This window comes from Mastigoproctus giganteus, chromosome 2 (assembly GCF_048544385.1).
Source record: "Mastigoproctus giganteus isolate SK-2022 chromosome 2, ASM4854438v1, whole genome shotgun sequence".
Classification (NCBI taxonomy): domain Eukaryota; kingdom Metazoa; phylum Arthropoda; class Arachnida; order Uropygi; family Thelyphonidae; genus Mastigoproctus; species Mastigoproctus giganteus.
Window position 1 is genome coordinate 145720405 of NC_143576.1, and position 26417 is coordinate 145746821.

The window sequence follows — 26417 nt, forward strand, 5'->3', positions numbered from 1 at the left end:
CAGTAGTAGCATATGGTGCGAAGAAGAAAGCTTATACAGCATCAGAAAAAAAAAATCCCAGAAAAAAAAAATTTTTTTTTCATCTAACCTTTTCCAATTTTAAATGTCCCCTTACGTGCATCATTCAAATAATATATTCTTAACAAAAAAGGCTAAAGATAAAGAGGATCTCAATAGAAATGTAAATCTACAAGAACCAACAAAAACAATGATCACTGCACGTCACTCAACCTAATCCCCCCAGGGACTCACGTATGGGCTTGGCACACACAGGATCCTGAGCTGGATATCATCATTCCTCTCTCTCTCTCTCTCTCTCGGTAACTCGGGAATGTTTTTTTTTTGGCTGGTGTAGCATAAGCCTCGGGCTTCTTTGCACCACACAGCTAATAATAATAATAATCAGGAGTGTTCTAAAACAGCACTGTAGCAAGCACATGGCATGCATCACGAACTATGAATGTACCATCATCACAAAATTTGATCGATTGCATAATAAACCAGCGAACTGATTAAAGAGGATCAGTACCAATGAACCCAAAAAGAAAATCTTACTTGAATCAGGTCATCTGAGAAACCAGATTAATAAGATAAACACATTTGTAATCACTAACTGTAGCAGTGGAATACAGGAATGGACAGCTCCCTTCAAGCACACAATGAAATGATTACATGCTGAAGGAGTAGACCACACTACAACTGAAAGTATGAGGAAACAGTTGTTGCCGCTGTTGTTACTGATTTCATGGAGCAGCAGTCAGGCCAAATTGAGCCAGTGTTTTGTTTGTAGTGTGGTCAGAGACCGATTTGCATGTTGTGCAGGCAGAAAAAACATATAATAACTCAAGTTGCCATAGATTTACGAAATATACAGTCCTGAACTGAGAGGCCTTTAAGAATTTCTCCAGTCTACAATGTAATATGAACATAGATCTCTCCAGACAAGTGGCAAAATACTTTACAAGTTTGTGCTAGAAATTGGGACCCCTTTCCCCATATCAATTTTAACTTCTAGCGATTACTTTTTAAAATGGTTGTGTTGCTTTAGCTTGAGGCAAGTTGCCCAAATCTGTCAATGGCAGGTTTAGGCACATCTGAAAGAATACACTACATAACTAAGTTATTACAATTAGTAGCCACTTCTAATATACACTGAAGAAAACTTCTTGTGCTAATACCAAACCTGTGTGTGCAGTTCCATGTTGGTTCACTATACTACCAATTTAAGCTTAATTTTGGAAAATGCTTGTGGAAAACTCAGTCAATGTCAACAAAATTTAAGAAAACTATTTTCTTATTGAATATCTAAAGGGATGGTTGAGGGAGAGAAGACAGAGTGGTAATCAATGGACACTGCTCATCGTGGACTAATGTTATTAGTGGAGTCTCTCAGGGTTCAGTGTTGGGTCCATTATTGTTTTCTGTATTTATAAATGATATTGATGATGGTATATCAAGCTTAAGGTCCAAGTTTGCAGACGATACAAAGGTTGGCAAGGTTGTTAAGGACACTACTGACACTATGCTGCTGCAACAGGATCTGGAAAGGTTGAGCAGATGGGCTGAGAGGTGGCAAATGAAGTTTAACATTGACAAATGTAAAGTACTACATATGGGAAAGAGTAACCCCAGAGCAACGTATCAACTCTGTGGTACTACATTGACAGTGGTAGAGAATGAAAAGGACCAGGGGATAATTGTGCAGGCAGATATGAAGTTTTCCAAGCAGTGCAGATGGGCTGCAAGAGTAGCTCATGGTGCCTTGTCAATGATATACAGGAATTTTTCTAGCAGGGATAAGGAGGTGATTATTCCCTTGTATAAGGCAATGGTCAGGCCACACCTTGAGTACTGTATACAGGTCTGGAGGCCTCATTTCAAGAAGGATGTAGAGCTGCTGGAACGAGTACAGAGAAGGGCAACAAGATTAGTGAATGGAACAAAGGGTTGCTCTTACGAAGAAAGGCTTAAGTTTTGCAAATTACAGTGTCTGAAGACTAGACACCGGCGAGGTGATCTGATGGAGGTGTATAAAGCCTCAAATGGTTTGAGCATACTCAATGCTGATGGGATTCTTCCTCTTGCTCAGAATAATCACCTGAGAGGGCATAAATTCAGATTGAGGAAAGACAGATGTAGGATAGATGTGCGGAAATTTGCCTTTAGCCAGCGGGTAGTTGGTTGGTGGAACAGACTTCCATCCCTTGTTGTGAAAGTTGATAGCCTAAATAAATTTAAGGCTCAGCTGGACAGGTATTTCGAATGAACGGAGGGGTGAAATGGAAGTGGGGTTTTTTTTTTTTGGCTGACGCTGCATAAGCTTGCTTTCTTGCATCATATGCCTTTACTAATGCTAATCTAATTGCTGATTGTACCATTCAGATAGTTTTATAAATGACTGGAACACATATAAGATAAAGTCGGAACAAATGATGCACTGTTTTTTGGGTTAAAAAAAAAAAAAAAAAAAAAAAAAAAAACCTTAAAATATAATAAAATTTACTTTCTTAAAACTTAAGAGATTAATTTTACTCATCTGGTTTTATTTAAAAAATAAACATTTGTTTTCAATAAAATAAAATATAAATAAAAAAAGCTTAATAAATTCACTAAAGTGTTTTTTTTTATGCAATATATTCACAAGAATTGTATAAAATAAATATTTGTATTCATAATTATTTTTTTCCCCTTATGCTACACATAATATATGGGGGGGGGTAAAATGAGTGATCTGTTTAAAATTCCAAAACCATCTCACCAAACTGGATATAATGGATATTAAGACCCAACCAAGCTACTACCCAAGAAGAAGCTTATATGTAGTTACGTCTACAAGAAATGTCTACTACTACAAGAAAATGCATTTTTCTTTTTTGAAGCTATATAGAGTTGTGGAAAATTCAGCAATAAACATAAATCACACTAATAATTTCATAATAAAGAAAATTAATTTTTGCATTGAGTTTTTTTTTCATTTTTAATTTAATTATTTTTAAACTAATTAAACTTTAGTTAGCCTTTAATAACTAGGAGCAAGCAGGGATATCTCTAGTCACTGTTTGTCTACTGGAACGGTTTAAAAAATATATGGGAGTCATTTTGACTCCCATATATTTTTTAAACTCTTGAAAGTTCTAAAAACCACTCTGCTCACACAGATTACCTTTCTCCTAAGAAAAAGTTTTCCATATTAGTTTTCTATTAAAATTTAAAAAATTCTCCACTGAATAGTGTCAAAATGATGCCCAAACACCTATATGAATTTTCATGACTAAGTTCAGGTTAATATAAATTGATACAAAGCTCTAAAAATTGCATAAACAGGAACTTCACTAAATCTCTGTTCATGCAATTTGAATATTTACAGAGCCAAAAAGGTATTAAAAATAAAAAGTAAAACGAATATACTAATGTAAACTTTGAAAAAAAGTATTCCATTGCACTAATAAACATACCATAGGTGTACAAAATAATTGACAATTAAGGATTACATGTTACACAGTTTGTCTTTCAAGAATGGTAAGACAATTAAACAGACTGCATCTGAAAATTACTCGCTTTGCAATTTTTTTTTTATAAGTGCTGTATTTAAAAAACATTTAAAGGATGTACAACAGGATCGTCCCTCAACCCAGATGCTTGAGGGATGCTACTAAAGTCCACTGGTGCGTAGTCTAAAATATTTATAATTCTTGTAGTAGACTTTAGAGACACAGATCCGTATAACTGTGCTTGCTAAAAAACTAAAAAAAAAAAAAAAAAAGAAAGAAGACCAGAAGAAGAGAATATGAAGTTCCAGCAAATACTCATCCATCATTCTATATCACAAACTATAAATACACTTTGAATTATATAATAATTCAAAATATCCATTATTGTGGCACTGACAATCATTTCAAATCTACACTGGCTTTAATATATAAGCATGTAGAGATATTTTTAGATGTTCAAAAGGTTAGCCTGGGCACTCTTCAGTCTACAGAAAACCAATATGTGAGGTTTTGTTTCAGATGAAGTTCTGAAACAAACATAGCACCATAGATTATTTTTACAGAGGGAGCGATATGACCTATTTACATCTTAGTGGCATAAGCAGGTCAAAGAAAATCAAGGATAGATACTAGCAATCAGCTGGAATTCCTGCATAATACAGAAGGAGTAATAACCCTCATAACTGCATTGCACATGCATTCCATTGGGAACGTGTATACTATGCTGGCAATTTTCTCTCTTATTCTGGAGATGAGAGAGAATATTACCACAATTCTGCACTAATACCATATTCAATGTATGCAGACTCCTGGAAGAAAATCACATTCTACTATTAAAAATATGATGCAATGAGCAGAACTGTCTATCACAAGGAGTATCCAGATATGGATATAATTTAGTTTTTGTCCTTTTAGTTTCACCAGTAATTATACTAGTAAAATTAAAAGAAAACTGCATGAGAGAGCATAAAATCACTTCAAACTTTCCAATTAATCATACGTCAACATTATTTGGCAAGAAAAACGTTACCACTTTGATCCCAGTATAGAAAGATTAACAATTCTTACCACATCTAGCAATGCAGACAGTGGCTGGAAAGTTCTCTTGGGCAGGACTCATAATATAAATCATGACAGAAGTCAGTCACATTGTGGAAGCAACAACTGCAACAAGATGAATGTTGGCATACTACCAATATGTGTGGAGGGGGGAAGAGAAAGAGACTGAGACCAAATACTTACAGCTAATGCAATCATACTATGATAATACTATATAGCAGGGTTATCCAACCCCTGCTATTGTGAAGCTAATGACCAAGTAGGCAGCTCTAATGTTATGTCCTCACCAAATTATTTTATAATGATTTATGTATCTTCCTTAATATGTAATAATATTGTTACAACCATATATAAGAATGTTATTAGCATCAATTAATAATAACATTGGATTTCTGATTTAATTACATGTAAAAAATTTAACTGTAAATATAAATGCTGATCAACAAAAATTAAATTTTATTTGGAAAATGCATAACTAGTAATAAAGAACTGTTCTTAGGGCATCCAACCTTTTGTGAAGCTTTGGTGGGACAACTAAAAATCATCTTAAAACACTGTCATATACTAAAATCCAGCAATGTAAATCCTTCTAGAGTTTATAATACTGTGTATGTGTGTGTGTGTGTGTGTGTTTATGCATAACTTCTCATAGCATGCATATTCCTCTTTTATAATGCAAAGGGCCACTAGCAAACCAATGCATCTTCTGAACATCTTAACAACAAAACAAAAAAAAAACTCCTACAATTTTGTACTGGAGAATGGTACTAAAATTAAAATACAAAGTAGTGCTTTAAGGAGGGTTTCTAATGATAGAATTAGAGAATTACTATAAATTTTTAAAAATTCTATGCTAAATTATATTTTTACTTATCTATTACATCAAATTCACAGGCACGGCTCTTGCTTTTACATGTGGCAGTTTACTAGATGAAAGAAAAAAAAAAACCATAAGGGTCAGCTGTATTTCTATGCCTGGAAACATCTCTGAATATTTCACAAGCATGATAATATCATAAGAAAACATGTATGATATGAACAAGAAATAAAACTTTAGCCATACTGAGAAAAAAAAAATAATAATTTATATTACTTATGTTAACTGCATTAGAAATTTACAAAGCCAACAGCTTAATCTTTCTTATCAGGGCACTTGATTATAATATGTTGTCACATGTTCAAGAATAGTCCAAAACTATGTCGGAGGAACAACTAAAAAAACAAAAGTTACATTACTGAGCTAGCTCTAATGTAAGAAACTGAATCTGCATTATAAAGCAAAAAATAAACTAGAAGGATGATATGCACTGCCATTATGTAAGATGAATACACTACTAAAAATAGTTTTATAGAATCTTGGCAATATAAATAACTTTTGTATAAATTTAAAATTTCTGTACTGAATATTACAGTAAATGGTTGGAATCAAGAGTTAAACTCTTGATTCTAGCCATTATTAATTTAAAAGGATTTAATGCTACAGGTTAGATGGGTGAATCTATATACTTATTACCAGGTCCTCTAAGAAAAGTCATCAGTTTTCATATCGGAAAAGGAATTTTTATATATTTGTAGAAAATTAACTTTTTTCTAACTGCCAACATAAATATAATATGCAGTTCAGCATACTACTGGAGAACAAATCAGTGAAAAATTAACGTGCACTGGTTTGTTCATCTTATAAAAACTGAAAACTTTTTGGTCACAATTTGAAAAATAATATAACACTGCAATCTATACTATTATAATAAGCTTACTTAATTATGGTACTATGTGCTTAATAAAACCTAAACAACTTTCATTTTTCTATTAAGAAAAATTATAAGGGGCCTCCAATTCTTATATTTAACTGGCCCAGGATTATAGCAGAAATTCGACACCTAAAGCAAAAAAAAAAAAAAAAAAACAATATCACTTAACAATATCAGTTGACCCCCCCCCCAAATCACTCCACATTGGTCAAGTAACTGGCATCAGTGCCCATCATCAATGCCAATAGAAATTCAGTATAATACCTTGAAATTATAATGAATTATACCTGGTATAATACTACAGTAGCCCAGAAGCATATCACTTTGTAAATATTAGCATTAGTAGAGGCATATGATGCAAGAAAGCAAGCTTATGCAGCATCAGCAAAAAAAAACTTCCACTTCACCCCTCCGTTCGTTCGAAATACCAGTCCAGCTGAGCCTTAAATTTATTTAGGCTATCAACTTCCACAACAAGGGATGGAAGTCTGTTCCACCAACCAACTACTTGCTGGCTAAAGGCAAATTTCCGCACATCTATCCTACATCTGTCTTTCCTCAATTTGAATTTATGTCCTCTCAGGTGATTATTCTGAGCAAGAGGAAAAATCCCATCAGCATTGAGCATGCTCAATCCATTCAATGCTTTATACCCCTGTATCAGATCACCTCGCCGGTGCCTAGTCTCCAGACACTGTAATTTGCAAAACTTAAGCCTTTCTTCGTAAGAGCAACCCTTTGTTCCATTCACTAATCTTGTTGCCCTTCTCTGTACTCGTTCCAGCAGCTCTACATCCTTCTTGAAATGAGGTCTCCAGACCTGTATACAATACTCAAGGTATGGCCTGACCATTTCCTTATATAAGGGAATAACCACCTCCTTATACCTGCTAGAAAAATTCCTGTATATCATTGACAAGACACCATGAGCTACTCTTGCAGCCCATCTGCACTGCTCAGAGAACTTCATATCTGCCTGCACAATTACCCCCAGGTCCTTTTCATTCTCTACCACTGTCAGTGTAGTACCACAGAGTTGATACATTGCTCTGAGAGTTATCATATCCACAGAGTTGATATAACTCCCTCGGAATAATTTCTAAACAAGCTTTGCTTGATCACTATTGTAGTGATTCAGCAATTCTTTCAATCAATTCGTCACCAAACTCACACTTTTCAATAAAAGGACAAAGTTTTTACAATGGCAATGTCTCTCCAAATGCAGTCCTCAATCTTCTTCCTGGATGAAAGAGGAGTGCATGTTATGTTACTCTTTACGATTATTCATGTATGATTGCACTTGCTCCTATGCAATCTAAGTAGATAAGGAACAGGAAGATAAACAGGCAAACTTTCTTCTTTATATATTAGACTAGTTTTAAGTAAATAGTGCTGCCCAAGAAATTACAATATACCTTGGCAGCCCAGAGGTGCATTTCTTTGTAAATTGGCGCCTCCGTAGCCAGGTGGGAAGGAGCAGCAGTGCGTAGCACAGGCTTCTTGATTAGACCGGGGTTCAAGCCTGTCACCACCAAATACGGAGGATGCGGAAAGGTCAGGGAGTGACCACCGCATATTCCCGGAACAATATGGCCTTAGTTGCTAATTCTCCTAAAAACCAAAATAACAATATAACAAATAACAAATCTTTGTAAATTCATTTGATAAATACTTTGAATTATCCTTTAATTGTTTTGGATTTAAAAACCCTTATTGGTGAAACGTTTTTATTATTTTTGAAACAGTTCTTGATGAACACTTGACCAAAAGAATTACTCAAAAGTACTAAATACTCACACAGCTTTTCTTTTCTTTTGAGGATTGTATGTACAAAGCTACATGCCATAGTGCTGGCAGAAAGTGGTGCTTTGCTCACATTTTTACCCAGTCAGCTTCAGAAACACAGTAGAATGCCTACCTACCTTTGTTTAAAGGAGATGCTGAAAGTGGTACCCATCAGATTCAATACATTACATATACCCAAAAAGATTCTAGTTCACGCTGTAGTTGTTTAACTGTTTTACAGTTACTGGACATATATGCTGGCCACTACAACTGTGAAGTTTTCTTTTAGTTCTGTGCAAGGATTTGTTCTGTATATGATATCTTTTAAATATTCCCCATAAGAAAAAGGCAACGGTTAATAGTCTATAAAACTCTTTCAACAAACTGCTTTCTCACTACAGGTAATGTTCCATAAAACAATTGAGTGCCACTGATTACACTTTGCCTTGTGAGCTTCTCATTTATAACGTTCCCTAATTTATCATGATGTGAATTTTTCTAGCCTAACTCTGGCAGTTAGGCTAGAAAAATTTACTAAAGTGTTATACTACAGAGGGATAAGAGAAAAGTGAAAATGCTAGGTATGATATACAAATTACAACAGTCTTTTTGCACAGTCCTCAAATAACTTATTTGTATGAGTGATTTATGATCAATTGCATAAGCCTCATATATCCCATATCTTTATGGGAATGTGTGTAAAAATGAGCGATGGCAGCACTAGGGCATGATTCTATTTAATTTTTGGGTTTACATTAGTGGTGTAATTTATATTCATGTTCATATAATGTTTAATTGATAATTTATACAATAACATTAACACCACATACCTACAACCAGATTACAACAGAAAGTTCATTATAGAGTATAATACTTTAAATTAGCATTTAAGTGTGTGTATATATATATATATATACACACACACACACACACACAAAAAGTATAATTAAAATAAAAATAAATTTTCTATTTATACTCTGGGATAACTACAAGGTCAAAGGTTCACAAGACAGAGAGAATACAAGAAAGAGAACCATATTTAGTAGTCACACAGGCTTGAATCACAGTCACCCAAAGCACATGTACTTTGCACCCTTGCACCTGACTGATAACTGATGAGAAGCAGTTATTCAATATATTTTGGAAGGACAAAGTTCATTTTTCATTAAAAGAGAGTGAATATGCACTAGTATCACATCTGGACAACAGAAAATCCTCATACCTACATTAAACCTGATCAGCGAGCACAAACTCCTCAGTAAGGCATGGCTTTAGTGCATCATTCTTCACTAATTCATTTATTTTTCAGAAACATTGTGCCACTGGTTTGGAAAAATTTTAATATATTACATGGCCTCTGACCATGTGCCTACATGGTCAGAGGCCATGTAATATATTAACCTTTAATACTGTGGCGCGTCTGTAGCCAGGAGCAGCAGTGTGTAGCACACGCTTCTTGATTAGACCGGGGTTCGAGCCCGTGACCACCAAATACGGAGGATGCGGAAAGGTCAGGGAATGACCACCACATATCCCCGGAGCAACATGGCCTTGGTTGCTAATGCTCCTAAAAACCAAATAACAACAACAACCTTTAATACTATGTCACCTTATCAGAAATGGAGTACATATAGCAATCAGCAAGATATCAAAAACTTGTTGCCACAGTTCCATAATGCACCAGGACAGCACAAATTTATAACATTTGAACTTTCCATACATAAATGTTAAATCTGCATTTCTGGCTTATCACTTACCAGGTATGATCAAAATGTTTGAGGACTGATTTGTATCTTGAAATTGAGGCATCATAGTAAGTTGTGATTTATCTCAACATATTCAGTGGCTCATCTGGACATAGTAACATACAAATCCCCCATTTATCTGCAGTCAGTCTGAATTAACAGATGATGAATAGAAGGTGTTATTTTGTTTGCCAGATTTTAAGGTGAGTGACTTTTACTGAGCAGTGAACTTACATAAAATTTTGTTTCAAATTAGGGAAAATGCAACAGAAACCAATGAAATGGTAAAAACTGCTTTTGGAAAAAAATGCTATGTGTCATTTGAATACTTTCAGTGGTTTATGAAGTTTAAAGAGGGCTACTTGACTGTTAAAAATGATCCACACTACCTTCAAATGCTTCAACTTCAAAGCTAACAATTCAACTGCTCGTATTTTTTTTTTTTTATGAAAACCTCAAACACAAAAAGTATTAGAAGCTATAGTACTTAGCACTGCACTGTACATGAGTTGAAGGTTGAGAAGATTAAAAGATACTTGTTGACATTACACTTGAATTTCTGCAGATGGTAATTTTCAGGAAATACATGTGAAGGGAGGCTGTTCCAGAAAACAGAAGTTAAAGGAATAAATGAGAAAGAAGAAAAGTTGGATAGTAAAAGGATGCTGACTGATTGTGGCATGTGTTTAGATTGGTTTGAAAGAGAGAGGGAGAGGAATTATAGAAGCTATTTGAGAGGAACAGTGCCCATAAAGGTATCTACAGAAAAGGCATGCAGCAGAAACAGAATGTCTACGAGACAGAGAGACTTTGTAAGAGAGGTGTCATTAATTAACCTAACTGCCCTCTTTTGAATGGAGTCTAGTAACCCAAGAGAAGTTATAGGGGCACTGTCCTAGATGCAGGATGTTTCTGATCTGATCAGGAGTTATTTGCAAACTAACTAGTGAAATTGGTATTTCTTATAGGACATGTCAAACAATTTTAATACAGTATTTCGGAATGCAATGAGTTTCACCCAAGACTGTACCTCAAATCCTCAATGACGATCACAGACTGGAGAGTTCTTGCACATCAGAATCTTCATCAATGTGCTGCTGCCGAGCAACACAGTTTCTTCTGTCACTATACTAGGGCCAAATCATGGGTGTACAGTTATGACCAGGAAATAAAGGCTCCTGGTTCTCTCAAAGGAAGACTGTCCTCTCCGAGACCAAAAAAAGAAGGCAATTTTGATGAAACATAAAGCTCGTGCTTACCACACTTTGACTCGGAGAACATCATTCATATTGAATGTCTCCCATGGCCAAACAGTGAACCAGGAATACTACAAAAGTTCTATGGTAATTATGTGGTACTGATTGGAGAAAATGTCCAAATAAGTGGCCATCAGAAAACTTTTTTTTTTTTTTTTTTTAATGTTAGTTGTTGGCACATTGGCTTCTGTGGCCATACTGCACCTCTCAAGGTTTTTTTTTTTTTGAATTTTCTACTCGAACCTGCGACCTTTGGGTTGCCAGGCAGGCACTTTACCCACTCGGCTAGTCCGGTTGGCCATCAGAGAACTATTGCATGAATCATGACAATGCTGCCCTGCACACCCAGTGCTTTCTTGCAAAGAACTTCATCACTATGGTCCCCATCTTCCATATTCATTTAAGATTTAGCTCCATGTGATTTTCTGATGTGAAAACATCTATGGCGGCACTAGAGTAAAATCGATTGGTAACAAAATTTTCTTACAGTAACTGAAATGATGCAATTGATTGGTAACGAAATTTATTTTACGGAAATGATGCAACTGAAGTCACTTCCTATTAGGTGGCTATTAGATTTTAAATGCTGCAAATGACGTCACTTGCTAAATGGCATTAACGATGCTAACTCAGTCACCAACATTGATTTGGTAGGGTAAGTAGTTCATTCGGTAGAGTAAATTCATACTAAGATATGGAAATGATGTCACTTCCTAAATGACACTAACTCAGTCACTAACGCTGATTCAGTACAGTAAGAAGCGGGTAATAATATTATGCAAGAATAAAAGCTTTGAAGCCATCGAAGAAGCTTCTCGGGTCAAAAAGGAACGAGTTCAAAAACACAGAGAAAGAAAAAAATGCAGACACTGGTGGATTACTGTATGAACTTCCTTTACTTATCGGCAAAGAATACTCGATAAGGATCACCTGCTGTGGGTCGACTTGCTAGACTGAAGGCTCATTAGTTTGCTGTGGCTAGAGAAATCGATTTAGAAGCTGTACCGATCGCAAGAAGAAGTACAAGTGTTTCATTGAATAACAACAGAATGATCTCAGCTAAATGAAATCATTTTCCACTAATACCAGCTTATGCTATTACCATCCATAAATCTCAGGGAGGTACTTCCAATTCCATAGTTTATGAATACAAGAAATATCATGAACAACAACTAGTTTATGTTGCATTATCTCAGGTTGCAAATATCAATGATCTTTACATTATTGTTGCAATGGAGAAAAGATATTTTTCATGGACTGAGAAACACTACATCCACTCTTGCACTTCAAGCTGAAATGGCCAGGTTGTTGAGTAATCCTTATTTACCATGCATGATAGTACGAGTTCATCAGTAAATGACAAGATCTCCCCATTCTATCATTAAATTGTCAAAATTTACATGCTCAAAGTGACAATCTCACTGATGCAACTAAAACAATTCAATTTACTTCTATCTTCTGAAACGTGGCTAAATAACAAAGAAGAAGTAATCATAACTAACTTCGATTGTGTCATTCAATTCAAACAAGGTCAACAAGCTGGCGGTGTAGCAGTTTATCATAAGAGAGAAAATTGTACTCATGTTGTTACTTCTCATATGAAAGTGATTTATCGACAAATTTTTGGTAAATCCGTGAGTGTTAGACCTGTTGGAGACATTTGTGCAGCTGAATGCCTTCTTCCTGATGGTCAAACAATTTTTGGTAATCATTTACAATTCACCTAACCAAAAGATCAAACACATCACTGAATTCATCCATTTCATTTTACTTCCTTACACGATTGAAGGAGTTGCACTGCTACAACAATTTTCTCACAGCGACCGAATACCAATGATACTTAGTGGAGATTTCAACGTTAATTTTGCAGATACTCAATCCAAACCTTTGACTGATTTCTTAGAAAATAAATTTTGTACTAATGTTAAATACTTCTACATCTGTATTGACTACTAATTATGGAACTATAACTGATGCTGTGTTTCAAAGACATTTACACCCTTTACAATCTCAAGTGTACGTATCATATTTTAGCTATCACAAACTCATTGTAAGTAAATCACCTATTGAATATGTATTGCAACCTCAAATTTATGAAACTGTCAAAATAATAATAATAAATAAATGCTTTAAAATGTTAAATGTGTTCGGATTCTTTTCATACTAAACTCCTTTAATCCTTGGCTTCATTCAAGCCAAGGATGTTTTCACATAAAATAAAAAACACCTTTTGTGTGTACAGGGTACACACACTGTTTTTTTTTTTTTTTTTTTTATTGTTTCCAAAGCTTGAAGCCCTTTTGAAAAGGCACAGATTTGCAATTACTGAGGAAATTATTTAGAATGTAACAAAGGAATTAGTAATTCCAAATGAAGTTATTCAGGAATGCTTCCAGAAGCACTGAAATCAATATATACAGTGTCAACAAAACTACTTGAAAGGAGATCAATCCAAACAGCCAATAAGCTGTCATTTCCAAAATAAATAAATAAATTTTCTGTTTATACTCCGGCACGACAACCAAGTCAGTAGAGTTCACAATAAATCGTCAATACAAATATTTATCGTATTTAGTAGTCACGGGCTTGAACCCCGGTCCATTCAAGGAACGCGTGCTATGCACTCTCGCTCCTGACCACTGGGCTACGTCAGGCCTCAGTCCCCAAACTTTTGTTCATATCTCAATAAATTCAAAAAAAAAAAAAAAAAGCCTACATATGTTGCATATGAATGGACAAACAAGCAAAAATCTACTTACCATTAGTTTTCACAGGAGAATTATTATATTTGCATTTTTAATGCTAAAAATAATGCATAAATTGAAAGTAGGAGTGTGTTATAAGCCTAATGACTGTGATGAGTATACCACACAGTTATAGAGAGAAACAGAGTGAGCCAGTAAATCAGAATGTCTTATAATGGGAGATTAACTTTCCAGATGTTGAATGGAATTTGTTTGCGAGTTGGTCACTCACACACTAGCAAGAATTTTGTAGATTTCTTGGATGAATGTTTTCTACAGCAGCAGCATGTTAGAGAGGCAATACTCTTGATCTGGTTATTAGCAGGGATCTACATGCATTAAGGATATGCAAGTAAAAGACCCACTGGGAGGCAGTGATCACACTATACTGATGTGGAATTTAATTAAAGATATAATTGCTGTAAAGGGTATAAAGCTTGTGCTTTCATAAGGATGACTACAGTAGTCTCAGACAGCTTTTAAATTCTGTGCAGTGTGACCAACAGATGATGTTACCAACAGGAAATTCTAAATGGGAAGTAATCATAGATGGTACTAGGCTTTTCATACCAATGAAGAAATACTGTTCAAGGGTTAGACCTAAATGGATATCAAATGAACTACCAAGACATGTGGCAGAGAAGAAAAGTGGATGGGATGCATATAAATTATCTGGTGATATTTTTGATAGTTATAAAATAGTCTGTAATCAAGTCACAAAGGAGGTCAGGCAAGCTAAGGCAGATAATGATAAGTTTCTGGCAAAGAAAAGCAGCAAAGACTTCTATGCTTATATTAACAATAGAAGGAAGGGTTTCAATCACAATGAATCACTTGATGTCAATGGATTAACTGTTAATGACTCTGCTCAGGTTGCTGACAAATTGAATAGATATTTTGCGTCTACATTCACACGTGAGAAATTATTAGGAGAGGGGATACTAGAAGTTTATCAAGCTCCGATGGAAAGCTAAATAACTTTGTGATAACTGAAAAGAAAGTGAAACCGTTGAAGATGAACATAAAAAAAGGCACTGGGGTGGATGGGATCTATACAATCACATTAAGGGAGGCAGAAAACTAGGTAAGCCATGATCACGAGGGCAATCCATCCAGATTTAGGAGATATCCTTAAGGAACAGAGACGTATGAATGCATCCCCAATTCACAAAGCTGATCAATGGAAAACATAAGTAATTAAAGACTTGTTGTCTTGACTTCTTTCCAGCAAAAAAAAAAAAAAAAAATGGAGTCACTGGTTAACAAAGTAATGCAGGACCATCTAGACAGGAATGCAGTTATACTGAAATCACAGCATGGATTTGTTAAAGTTGATGATGGATTTGTTGATGATCTTGTCTGACCAATCTGATTGGATACTATGACAGTAACAAGGAAATGGATGCAAAAAATAATTTTGATATCACATACTTAGATTTCATAAAAGCTTTTGATAGTGTTACACAAAAAACACTGCTATATAAATTGGAGCAGTGGCATTAAGGGACAGTTGCTGCTATGGATAAAGAAATGGCTGAGTTGGAGAAGACAGAGTGATTATCAATGGACACTGCTCTTCTTGGTCTAATGTTATTAGTGGACTTTGGGAGGATTCAGGGCTAGGTCCATTGTTGTTTTTTACATTTATTAATGATATTGACGAAGCATATCGGGCTTAATGTCTAAGCTTGTAGATTACATGAAGGTTGGTAGGCAGTTCTTGTTTGTTGTTTTGGGTTTCACTGGCGCATCAGTGGCGGCTCTTGATCATCACTGTCCTTGTCTTTCTCATTATGAGCCTGAAGGAGTTAACACTGGGACTGTATAGGCGTTTATGGCTATAACTGTGTTCCCTCTGTTCAGCTTTGCTTTAAGCAGGCTTCTGGGCCTCTGATGGTATTGATAGTCAGACAGGCCTTAATCTCCTCTTGATCTAACTGCTGAGACTGCACCATCCCAAGGTATTTGTAGGTCTCACTCCCTGTCATGACTTCGATCTCTTTACCAGTCTGCAGCTGGTAGTTTCAGCTGATTAATTTCCCGTAATGCAATCATCTAGACTTCAGAGAAAATTTCATCTTATCATTGCTGAATTCTTCAGTGATCCAGAGTAGTTGCATTACAGTTTCAGTATAGAGCTTGATGACATCCATGTACATCAGGTGGGAAAGGGTGTATAGTTTTTCCCTTCCTTCTTTGAGGTTATATACATACTTGCTGTGGTTTAGCATGGGGAATAGCAGAGTGAGTGCCAGACAACCATAGCAGGCTCAAGGTATCTCCCTGAAAGATTCCTTTCCTGATAGGGACCAGTCTGCTTGTGATGTTCTCGACCTCGATGGTGGTACTCCATTTTACCATGGCTGCCTCTAGGAAGTTCATCACTGTTGGATATACTTTATAAATATTTAGCAATTCTATTAGCCAACTATGAGGTATGGAGTTGAAGATCTTGCAGTAATCAATGCAGGCCATGTACAAGTTACGGCACTTCTTGTAGGCTTGCTCTATAACTGTGGCATCAATGGTTAACTGTTCCTTGCATTCTTTGCTCATTCGCTTGCATCCTTTCTGCTGTTCAGCCATGATGTTCTGGCTCTCCAAGTGATATGATATCTTCTTGGTTATGCAGCTGGAAAGATCTTATACATTGTTGGAAGACATGTGATCAGCCTGTATTTTGCTGGGTTTCTTATTTCTTGGTCCTTAGCCTTCAGATAAGCGATTCCCTGCAGTGGTATATCAAGGTATCATTGTAAGGGGGGAACCATGGCGACAAGGGTTTGAGTTTTTTTTTTTAGAATGCCTCCTGCATTCTTTTTCTTTTATTTCAAATTTTTGGTTAAGGGGGCATATGCTCCCTCTGCTCACAGCTGATTCTTTGAATAAGAAACCATGGATTGTCTCTAGGTGCCTTATCATTGCAAGTGAGTTTTTGTACCAGTAGTTTTGGACATTATCTATTCCTGGAGTTCACCAGTGTAGGAGTTCCTGATCAACTGTTGTACTTCTTCCTCATGAATCTCCCATCTCTTGTACATCCTTGGCTTTCTTCCGTTCTAGTTCTACCTAGGGGGCTCGGCTGTTATGTCTTACTTTATTGCTCTGTCTGTTGCCCCAGAACAATCGTCTTCTGCTCAGGTGGTCCATTTCTGTCTTTCCCATCTTGTCCAATACTCCTGTAGAAGGCTTTGTTTTTCATCAAAGGTTTGGTAGTTTATCTTCCTCTGGGAGCTCTCTTTGTATTGGCGTAGTCTCTTATTGAGTGTGAGAAGGTTCGGTTTTAATATGTCTAAGTATTCTCCTATTCTCTGATTTTTGGTCTCATGTTTGCTATGGACAGTTGTCTCTCTTGAGGATGCTCTTCTCTTTTCCAATAGATTTCTTACCCCTATTATCCCATTGGTACTGGATCTATTGGCCTATCTTGACTCTTAATTCTTCTAATTGAGGCAGCAGCAAAGGAAGTAAGCAAACCCTTAGCTATAATTATGAGAGCTTCCTTGGATTCAGGGGAGGTATCAATGGACTAGTGATGTGCAAATGTGACCCCAATTCACAAAGGAGAATCAAAGGGTGACACAAGTAATTACAGACCTGTTAGTTTAACTTCTGTCTTGGGGAAATTAACGGAGGCACTGGTTAAAGAAGCACTGCAGGATTATCTAGACGACACCTCGGGTATAGTTCAGACACAGCATGGGTTTGTTAAGGAGAAGTCCTACCTGACCAATTTGATTGAATACTATGATGTGGTCACAAAGAAACTGAATGCAAAAAATAATTTTGATATCATACTCTTGGGTGTCTTAGGAAAGCTTTTGATACTGCTGCACACGGAAGACCACTGTATAAATTAGAACAGTATCACATTAAGGGCAAAATGCTACTATAGATAAAAGGATGGTTGAGTGGGAGAAGACAGAGTGGTAATCAATGGGCACTGCTCTTCATGGACTAATATTATTAGTGGAGTCTCCCAGGGTTCAGTGTTGGGTTCATTGTTGTTTTCTGTATTTATTAATGATACTGATGAAGGTATATCAGGCTTAACGTCTAAGTTTGTAGACGATACGAAGGTTGGCAGGGTTGTTAATGACACTATGCTACTGCAACAGGATTTGGTAACATTGGGAAAATGGGCTGAGAGGTGGCAACTGAAGTTTAACATTGACAAATGTAAAGTACTGCATATGGGTAGCAGTAACTCCAGGGTAACATATCAACTGTGTGGTACTAAACTCAGGGTGGTAAAGAATGAAAAGGATCTGAGGGTAATGGTGCAGTCAGATATGAAGTTTTCTGAGCAGTGCAGACAGTCTGCAAGAGTAGCTCATGGTGTCTTATCAATGATATACAGGAATTTTTCTAGCAGGAATAAGGAGGTGATTATCCCCTTGTATAAGGCAATGGTCAGGCCACACCTAGAGTACTGTATACAGGTCTGGAGGCCTCATTTTAGTAAGGATTTAGAACTGCATGAACGAGTACAGAGAAGGGCAACAAGATTAGTGAAAGGAACAAAGGATTGTTCTTATGAAGAAAGGCTTGAGATTTGGAAATTACAGTGTCTGGTGACTAGGCACCTGCGAGGTGAACTGACTGAGGTGAATAAGGCCTTGAATGGTTTGAGCAAGCTCAATGCTGATGAGATTCTTCGTCTTGCCCAGATTAATCGCCTGAGGGGACATAAATTCAAATTGAGGAAAGACAGTTGTAGAATAGATATGTGGAAATTTGTCTTTAGCCAGCGTGTGGTTGATTGCTGGAACAAACTTCTGTCATAGAAGTTGACAGCTTAAATAAATTCAAGGCAGAACTAGACAAACATTTGGAGTGAATGGATGAGTGAAATGGGAAGTTTTTTCTTCTGGCTGATGCTGTATAAGCTCGCTTTCTTGCATCATATGCCTCTACTAATGCTAATGCTAGTCTTATGCTAAAATCTTCTTTCCCAAACTGGCAGTTCCTTGCCAGCTTGCCAGACAGTACAGTATAAGATTATGTGGTTTCCTGCAGTGTTGCATGAATGTTGTCAAAGAAATACAGTCATACCTTGGTTAACGTTACCTCTGATAACGAAGCTTCAATATAATGAAGTCCACAATTTCAAGCCCATTTAACATAAAAATATTCCAATTTAAGGCCAACGCCCGACAATCATCCGATTGGTGACTGACGGCAACTCATTACGTACTCCCGAGTTGTGGATGTGTCTGTTATAACAGTTTTGCAAATCATTCGCCTAATTTAGTCGTTGTTTACACTTCACAGGGTGTGTTTCAGTGTGGTGTATTGCAATACATGATTGACGTTGTTTCAGTGTGGTGCATTGCAATAATTGACGTAGGTACGTTGATAGAATTACATAATGTAGATTTTGTAAATTTTAATAGAAATATTTTTTTTAGTTAAAATGTCAGAATCAAAAAAAAAGAAAAGCAATTTTTTTGGAAACTAAACTAAATATCGTACGATGTGTTGAAAGCGGCAAAAGAAAATCCGATGTGGCACATTCTTTAGGATTAGCGCAATTAACTTTAACAACCATATTAAGTTAATCAGAAAAAATAAAACAGTCTGCTCAGAATTGTACAGATGTTACAGCGACAAAATTAACTCGCTTAAGGAGTCCAATTTTAGAAAAAAATTGAGAAAATGTTAAGTTTGTGGATAGATGATATGTCACAACGTCATATGCCTTTAAAGTCAAATGGTGGTTCAAGAAAAGCATTATTTTTGTTTAATCACCTGAAATCTAAACAAACTGAAGAAATTACGGAAACTTTTGGGGCTTCTCATGGTTGGTTCGAGAAATTTAAAAAATGGGCCAGGATTCATAGTGTAAAATTAACAGAAGCTGCAAGTGCAGATGTTGAAGCTGCAAATAAGTTTCCAGAAAAACTAAAGGAAATAATTGAAGGTGAAAATTTTCCACCAAATGTGGTGTTTAACGTTGACAAAAGCAGTTTGTTCTGGAAACAGCTACCATCAAAAAGCTTCATTTCTATTTAAGAAAAATCAGCTGCTGGTTTCAAAGCAGCCAAAGACCGTTTAAAGTTACTCTTTGGATCAAATGCCTCTGGCGATTATAAATTAAAATTGTTATTAGTTTATCATTCAGAAAATCTGAGGGTGTTAAAGGTAACATAAAAATGAATTTGCCTGTAATATGGAAAGCAAATAGAAAGGCGTGTGTTACCAAGGAGTTATTTACTGATTGGTTTGTTAACCACTTTTGTCCTGAAGTAAAACGGTATTGTCAAAAAAACAACTTTAAAGAAAAAGCTCTTTTGTTGTTAGACAATGCTCCGGGACATCCTACTGATCTTAACACGTTGGACACATGCATTCCCGTCAAAGTTGTGTTTCTTCCTGCAAACTTCAACCATTGGATGAGGGAGTAATAGCATCATTTAAAGCTTATTATCTGTGTTGAACATTAAGCAATTCAATTGAACTAGAGGATAAAGAGGAAATGACAGTTAAAACTTTTTGGAAAAACTACACCATTAAAAACGCAATTGAAAACATTGATAGTTCTTGGAAAAAAGTCACTAAGAAATGCTTAAATGGAGTTTGGCACAAAATATGGCCAGAAGTTGTACTAGAAGAAGAAAATAACATCCAAGAAATTAGAAATTAAGTTATCCAGATGGCTCAATCAATAGGTTTCGAAAATATCGATGAAGAGGATGTTAGAAATTTATTGAATGCAGAAGATGATGGTTTTTCAGTGGAAGATTTAGAAAACCTTGTTAGCAATGAAGACAAAGTTAAAGTTCCTGCTGAAAAAGTGTTACAACCAAAGATTTAAAAAGGTGTTTAAATGACACTGAAAACGTTTTAAATTTTTTTAGTGAAAATGATCCTGATTTAGGAAGAAGTGTTTTTGTTAAGCGATCAGTGTTAAATGCAATAGCTCCGTATAGGCAACTGTTAAATGAAAGAGAAAAAAAGCATAAACAATCAACTTTAGACTCATATTTTAAAATGTGATTTCACTTTGTATGTAAGTTGACTGTTTATTTAATAAAACTTTCCTTTGTTCGAAAAAAAGCTTTTCATTTTCTTTACGTAGGAATGTATCCCTATTCTGGCCATAGTATTTCTACCTCTGAAAATGAAGTTTCGCTTAACGAAGTAATTTCGTGGAATGCATCCTATTCATTAATCGAGGTATGACTGTATAGTATTATTTTCCAATTGAGGTAGTCTGTGACTCTTCACAGGATTCTGTTGGGACTCTGCTTCGGTATCACACGTGTCTTTGTGGGGTCCATTCTTTTGAATTCTCTTACAGCCTTCTTCCACTCAGCTTCCATTCTGGATATCACGACCTCGTCTCTTTCCACTTCAGCTGCTATCATTATTATTATAATCTTAATACTGCATTTATCACACTTATACATAATACTCAAGACATGCTCAATTTAATTTAACAAAATCATTTACTAAAGATTTCATTAATTTTTTATAGTTTGTGGGACCTTTCCAGAAAAAATATGACTCCCACCAGTACAAAAAGAAGGCATATGAATATAGTTGTTCTCATCACAGGATGTAGTGCTAGGTTGACTGATTTCAAGTAAGGTGATTTTGTCAGATAGTAATAGTATTTGCCAAATAGTGCAAGGAAGCCACAGGCTTTTGCTGCACTGGCAAAAAAAAAAAAGTAGATAAGAAAACACAAATTATATGATTCCCTCCTCCCACAGGTAATCCAGTTGACCTTTGAATTTATTCAAACTGTAAACCTCAACTACCTATGAGGGCAACTTGTTCCAGAAAACAACTCGCCATTTAAAAGTTAACTTCCTACAATCTAATGTAAACCTCAAGCCCTGTAATTTGAATTTAGCTAATGCTAACTGTGGAAGTCTTACTTGTTTTTGTTAAGTTTTTCTAATAAACAATCATCTGTAATTATAACGTCAATAATTTCATATGGCTCTGCCTCACTAGCACAGCCCCTTCTCAGCATAAAGGGTCTTTCGTCAGTAAAGACAGATGCAAAGTACCTGTTCAATTTGTCCACATCAACTGGGTTGTCTAACACTTTCCTACACCCAGTGTACATGGGTACAATCTGATTCACTTTTTTCTTCCTTGTATTCACATACATAAAAAAGTTCCTAGTTTCCATTCTTTGCTCTCTTAGCCAATGCTTTCTCATATGCAGCCGTGGCCTACCAGATCTTATTTTTGGTACTAATATAGATCTACTTTACCTTTTGTGGGCTTCAGTACTTTTCATTGCCCCATAACTGTCCCATGCTATCTTTTTCTGCTCTATTTTACCAGCCAGCTATGTAGTCATCCATTTTGGAATCCTCCTCCTGCAATATTATCTTAAAGGAATGTATGCATTCGTGGCTTTTATGATTTTTGCTTCAAAAGCATTCCATGATTCAAATGTATTCTCCATCCCTCGGCAATCTGCCCAGTTCACAGGTGCCATATAGCACCTCATACTGTCCAAGTCCCCCCCCCTTCTGAAGTTAAAACTCATGCCTTTACCTTTATTTAACTACTGCAACATTTTTCATCTTCCAACTGACAATTGCATGATCACTTCCAGACAATCGTTCCTGTAGGTTAAGCCCTGTGATTTCATCTGTTTCGTTATTAATGATGAGGTCAAGAATATTCTCACCCCTAGTACTTACTCTAATGTGCTGGTACAAATAATAACCAACTATTTTATTTAAAAGTTTTTTCCCCATCATGAGTTTCTCTCCCACTTATTCCAATTAAAATCTGGGGCAAATTAAAGTCATCCACAGTAAGACATTCACATTTGCTTGCCCATTCCATCTGAATGTAAAGACCCTCGTCACATTCTTCACAATGAGGCAGCAAGCAAACCCTTAGCCATAATTATGAGAGCTACCTTGGACTCATAGAGGTACCCATGGACTGGAGATGTGCAAATGTGATCCCAATTCACAAAGGAAGATCAAAGAGAGAGACAGGTAATTACAGACCTGTTAGTTTAACTTCTGTTCCAGGGAAATTAATGGAGGCACTGGTTAAAGAAGCATTGCAGGATCATCTAGACAAGACTTCAGTTATAGCTCGGACACATCATGGGTTTATTAAGGGAAGTCTTGTCTGACCAATTTGATACTGTGATGTCATCACAAAGGAACTGGATGCAAAGAATAGTTTTGATATCATATATTTGGATCTTAGAAAGGCTTTTGATACTGTTGCACATGAAAGACTGCTGCACAAATTGGAGCAGTGTGGCATTGGAGGCAAATTGCTGCAATGGATAAAGGGATGGTTAAGTGGGAGAAGACAGAGTAGTAATCAATGGACACTGCTCTTCATGGATAAATGTTATTAGTGGAGTCCCCCCAGGTTCAGTGTTGTTTTCTGTATTTATTAATGATGGTATATCAGGCTTAATGTCCAGGTTTGCAGACAATACGAAGGTTGGCAGGGTTGTTAATGACACTATGCTACTGCAACAGGATTTGGTAACACTGGGCAAATGGGCTGAGAGGTGGCAACTGGTGGTGCTGGAATGAGTACAGAGAAAGGCAACAAGATTAGTGAATGGAACAAAGGATTTTTCTTATGAAGAAAGGCTTAAGATTTGCAAATTACTGTGTTTGAAGGCACCTGCAAGGTGATCTGATTGAGGTGTATAAGGCCTTGAATAGTTTGAGCATGCTCAAAGCTGATGGGATTCTTCCTCTTGCTCAGAATAATCGTCTGAGAGGGCATAAATTCAAATTGAGGAAAGACAGTTGTAGAATAGATGTGTAGAAGTTTGCCTTTAGTCAGCGGGTGATTGATTGCTGGAACAAACTTCCATCTGTTGTAGAAGTTAATAGCTTAAATAGATTGAAGGCAGAACTAGACAAACATTTGGAGCAAGTGAATGGGTGAAATGAAAAGGGTGTGTATATGTGTTTTTTTTTTGGCTGATGCTATGTGAGCTTGCTTTCTTGCATTATGTGCCTTTGCTAATGCTAATCTTCTGGTCTGTATGTTTACTCCCACTCTCATTGCTCCCTTTGCTTCCAACTAACTCACACCACACAAATTCTATGCTGGCAGATATAACTTCAAACTCAGCAAAAGCTCTTTTTGCATTCAAGCTACTTTTGATAAGAAGCATGACCCCTCCTATCTTCCCTAAATACATTATTCATACTGTAGTCGTCATCACCAATTCCTGAGTGGCACCACATTTCTGTTAACCCTATCATATCAGCATTAGTTGTCCTAACCAGGAGTTCAAATTCAGCCATTTTATTGACAACACTCCTGATATTACTGTCAGGAGTTTTGTAATCTGCTGTAGTTTACTACCCTGACACATCCCTTTAACTTATTTAGGTTTATATTCCAAACTTTACCTTTCCTCTCATTTGAAACACTGCTACCTTCAGAACATCTTATCAACATCGGCTGTTGTGGCAACAAATAAGAATTCATGAGGTGAGTGCAAGCATTACTTTGACCCATATCACCAGATAAAAACAGATCTAAATTACCCCCCCCAACTAGCAGTTTCCATGAACCCTAAGGGTATCACATCAATGCTACTGGCAAAAATCCTTGCACCATCTTTGTTCAAATGAATACCATCTCTACAAAATAGATTCCTTCTACCTACAAATGTCTGCACGCTGATAAAATCTCCCGCCCCTAGAGCTTTGCAGATTCCCTCAAATTTCAAGTTAATCCACAAGGCTTTCAGCATATAACATAACAGCTTAACGTCAATGCCAACCTTAACATTTTGGACCATTACATTTTCTCTATGATGGGCAATTATTTGGTATGGACCACACTTGTTTCAACAAGATAATGTCTCATGCCATACCACTAGTGCTATTGAAAAATGGTTTGTGAGTATGAATGCATAAGAGTTGAAATGAACATTAGAGCCCTACAGAAAGAACTGGAATGTCAGGTGAGTGCAAGATCAACACTTCCCACATCAGTAACTCAACTGATTCTGCAGGAGGAATGGAGAACTATAACCACTGAAATTTATCATTTGTTGATGGAAAGCCTATCCAGGAGGGTAGAGTATATCACAGCAGCTATGCAGCAACACACTGCACTGAAGAGAGTGGTAATGACGTGAATATGTCCAGATACTTCCTGGAGGGCAGTGTAGTGTAACTATTTATCACAAAAGAAATCCTTGTAGTAATTATTTCCTAATAAATAACATTCAACAATATCATAATAGAAGACTGCATGGGTTATCAATGTAAAAATTAAATTCAGACAGGTTTTCAAATACATTACTTCATTCAGGAAATCTGTCCCTTCAAAGATTGATACCAAAAACTTGGCATTAAGCTTGGTTTTATATCCTAGTTAGAAACAAATTCAGTTATCAGCATAATTTATTAATATCTTTTTAAATCACATAGCATCACCTAATAACCATATTGCTTACTGGGTGTTGATATTTTATTGCTGAGTTCTTGGTGTTGATCTTTGGAAGAAACAAAGCAAAATATTCCCAGTGATTGCACCTAACACAGTAATGCACTTTAAAACCTGTTTAAACATTTAACAAATTAATATTTTAGTGCAAAGCAATCTAAAAACATTTATTTTATGTGAAAAAAAAATGTTAGGATTGCATTTACTATCTCAGTTAGAAATGTTGAAGCAGTGATAAATTTAGTTAGAGAGGAGGATGTATGCAATTACTGTTATGTTATTATAGTATAAAGACATGTATATTGTGTAATGAAACAAGATGACCTAACTCAGTATAATGTTGGGTGAGATTTAAAGTACTGCCTTGCATGTGCAGGTTTTTTTTAAAAGAATTTTCTAAACTTATAACTATAATACCAACCAGCATACATTCTAAATTATCCTTAATAAAGTCAAATTTTCAAAAATATTTTATTGCCAAATTAAAGATATGAGTAACAACTAAATCAATTATTAGATAGAGTAATTAATACAGTTATATAAAAATAATAATTAGCAATACTTTTAAGTACAACCCTTGAAATTTTGTTTATAAGCAAAATCTTTTGCTGGAATTAATGTAACTGGACCTGAAATTTTTCCAAGGACCAACAAAATATAGGTTGATAATTTGGCCTTGATCTGTCTTTTCTCTTAAAAGCTTTCAAGGGACCAACAAAATACAAAGAAAATGTGACATTAACTTAACTTTTTCTTATTAAGCATACTCTTAACTTCCATTACAAGTTAGCTAACATACAGTGCATTACATTTCTGGAACATTGCATTTTTTTCATAAATTAAATAATTTTTTCTTCTTTTTCTGCAATTAATAGAAGTGAAAAATAAATATACTTATTTCCTTATCAATTAATAACACCATAGTTTTATAATCTCGAAACTTAGCCATGCGGTTTAATTACAACTGTATAACATTTATTACTCTTCTCCCATATACTTTTAAGTCTATTCTCTCTCATATATATCTTTCGCATGTGATGCCACATTCACAAGTCGTACATAACAATACATTAAGTGTGCACAGACTGTCTAAAGCTAATAATATTGCATCAAAATACATTTAATCTAGGAATTCTTTTTCCACACAAATTGTATGGAAAAAATA

The 26417-nt window shown here is 35.8% G+C and overlaps 1 protein-coding gene across 2 annotated transcripts in view; it reads right to left on the minus strand.

Moving 5' to 3' along the window:
* LOC150089641 (max dimerization protein 1-like) overlaps nucleotides 1-26417 on the minus strand; it is a 135149-nt gene that overhangs the window by 91231 nt on the left and 17501 nt on the right. Inside the window, exon 3 of one of the 2 annotated variants that reach the window (XM_090368705.1) lies at nucleotides 5432-5476. The exons of the other annotated variant lie outside the window; for it this stretch is intronic. Within the exon in view, the coding sequence (XP_090224831.1) occupies nucleotides 5432-5476 (45 nt within the window). The remainder of the gene's footprint in view (nucleotides 1-5431; nucleotides 5477-26417) is intronic. 2 annotated transcript variants of the gene reach the window in all.